Genomic DNA, 2,201 nt, shown 5'->3' on the forward strand with positions numbered 1-2,201 from the left:
CATACATACATACTGTATATATATAAAATTAACAGGTTTATGTGTTTAAGCCGGACATTTTCTCCAAACCAGCCAGAAGGTGGCAATGATGCGTTCAGGGCAACCCGTTACTTGTGTTTTCACAACCTTCTACTCCTGAAAGTTCCCTAGAACAGCAGTCAAACCCGTAACTTACTACTCGTGAACTTGGACCAGATCGTTGTACTCCTAGTTATAGTTCTGATGTCAAACACATAAACAATGTCAACCCCTGTTGATTTTCTACAGACGCCGGTGATTAACAGTGAGAAATAGAAATAAATATACATAAATAGACAATGTAAAGTAATTCCGCACATTTTAATCAAAACAATACACACATGATTGTGTACTACTACAGATTATGTTTTATTAAATGAAGCCCAAAATATGTTGCCAACTTGAACTCGTTAGGATCCGCTAACGCTAGCTATTGTCAACCGTAGGTAGCCGCTAGCTAGAAGGGTTTGTGATGACTTTGCCTGGAACGCTGCCAAGTCGTGAGTCGTGACTTGAAGTCTTAACTTACGGGCTAGAAACTGTGTCTGGAACGCAGCATTAGATGGACTACCCTTTCCCGAGGTCCTTTAGCTATGGGAGTATGTATGTGTTTTACACAACCAAAAGGTATGTCTAGAAATGATGGGTACATACTTGATCCTAGAGTTTAACTGTTTTCTACAAACCTCAACATATCAACATGTTGTCTGGGAGATATTTAAACCATTTTGAGTCCTTTTTAATCAACTTCCCTCCTCAGGATTCTCTGGCTCTGGGTAAAACAGACGAGGATGCCCTGAAGCAGTTCCGCCAGAAGTTCGACGAGGCCCTGAGAGAGAGCTGGACAACCAAAGTCAACTGGATGGCCCACAATGTGGCCAAAGACAACCGTTCCTAGAGCAGCTGTGCGCCGACAAAGGCCAGGGGCCAAGAGGACACCGTTGAGGAGTGCGGGAGGGGGAAAAGTGCGCCAAGGAGACAGGGTGACAGCCACCTTGATACAAAGAAGGGAATCTAGCAGAATAATCCAAACAAAAGCATTTTATATACTGTATACTGTACATACAGAGTTAACCTACTCTCCAAAACAGTTCAGTTACCATGCACCCTTACTTACTGCATCCCTCCTCGCCTTGCATGGCTCTGGCGTGGTGCCTCCTGAAAATCCAAATTCATGGTCTTGACATTTCAGTGGAATCATGGTGGGTAAAGTCATTGCAAGTTTTGCACAGGCACACAGCTGATAGAACACACAGCCAAAGGAAGGGAACTGAAGCACCCACTCTGCCCACACTAAAATATGAACTGTACCTACAGAGCGGGCTGACAAAATAGTCATGTTTTGGAGAAGATACATTTTGTCAGACGGACCTAAAACTCTGCTTGTATGGACTCTAAAGTGGCATGTGATTTGACGATGCCCCGGAACTGCTTTAAGTACAGCCGAGATGACGGATGGGTGCGGAAAGGGCAGAATCCAGAAGACAAAATGTCTGATCCCGATGTCTTAAAACAATGTGCACAACGCCCACAGGAAGTGCATCTTAAGACTCATTCCCACTGCCTCAAAGTGTGCCTCAAAATTGCGGGAAGATTGTATTTTTTTATGAGTTTTCTTTTTTTTCTTTTCGCCATTTAAGAATTTATAATGAGATGTCTATGTGCCAGACTAGCCCACAGAGAAAACTCGTGTTTGGGAAATTCTAACGAAAGAGAAGGATTGATTGGAGAAAAGGAAGACGTGAGCCTTGTGGTCCGCTGTTTGAATCTCAGTTCATTTGGACCATTGAACACTGGAATGTTTAAAAAAGAAACATTTCAAATTGTCTTTTAATGAACTTAAACACTTTATTTTTTGGTTTTATTTCATTTTGAAATGACAAGGTGTATCGCTTCTTTCAAAATTTTCAAATCAAGAGCATTGTTGGACAAAGTGTTATCATCTGTGCGTTATCACTAGCCAACTTGTCTTAAGGTCTAAAAGGATGTCAGCCTTTTGAAACACCAAGCAACTCCTGCTAGCACCTATGACAAATATACTCTCTGAGGAATAATACCCGATGCTTTTAACATCTTAGGACCAAACAAAAAGCAACTGTTCAGTTACTTCATTGTTTATACTGTGTTTTTAATTATCTGTGTCTGAATTGAATGTGAAAATATGTGCCGCTCTCTTTTTTTTT

General features: G+C 41.4%; 1 protein-coding gene across 1 annotated transcript in view; it reads left to right on the forward strand.

Moving 5' to 3' along the window:
* Positions 1-1,827, forward strand: part of pik3cb (phosphatidylinositol-4,5-bisphosphate 3-kinase, catalytic subunit beta) — a 55,785-nt gene extending 53,958 nt beyond the window's left edge. The window contains exon 24 of the mRNA XM_032507361.1: positions 779-1,827. Coding sequence (XP_032363252.1) covers positions 779-916 — 138 coding nt within the window. The 3' untranslated portion in view covers positions 917-1,827. The remainder of the gene's footprint in view (positions 1-778) is intronic.
* Positions 1,828-2,201: the final 374 nt, after the last annotated feature.

This window comes from Etheostoma spectabile, chromosome 3 (assembly GCF_008692095.1).
Source record: "Etheostoma spectabile isolate EspeVRDwgs_2016 chromosome 3, UIUC_Espe_1.0, whole genome shotgun sequence".
Taxonomy (NCBI): Eukaryota; Metazoa; Chordata; class Actinopteri; order Perciformes; family Percidae; genus Etheostoma; species Etheostoma spectabile.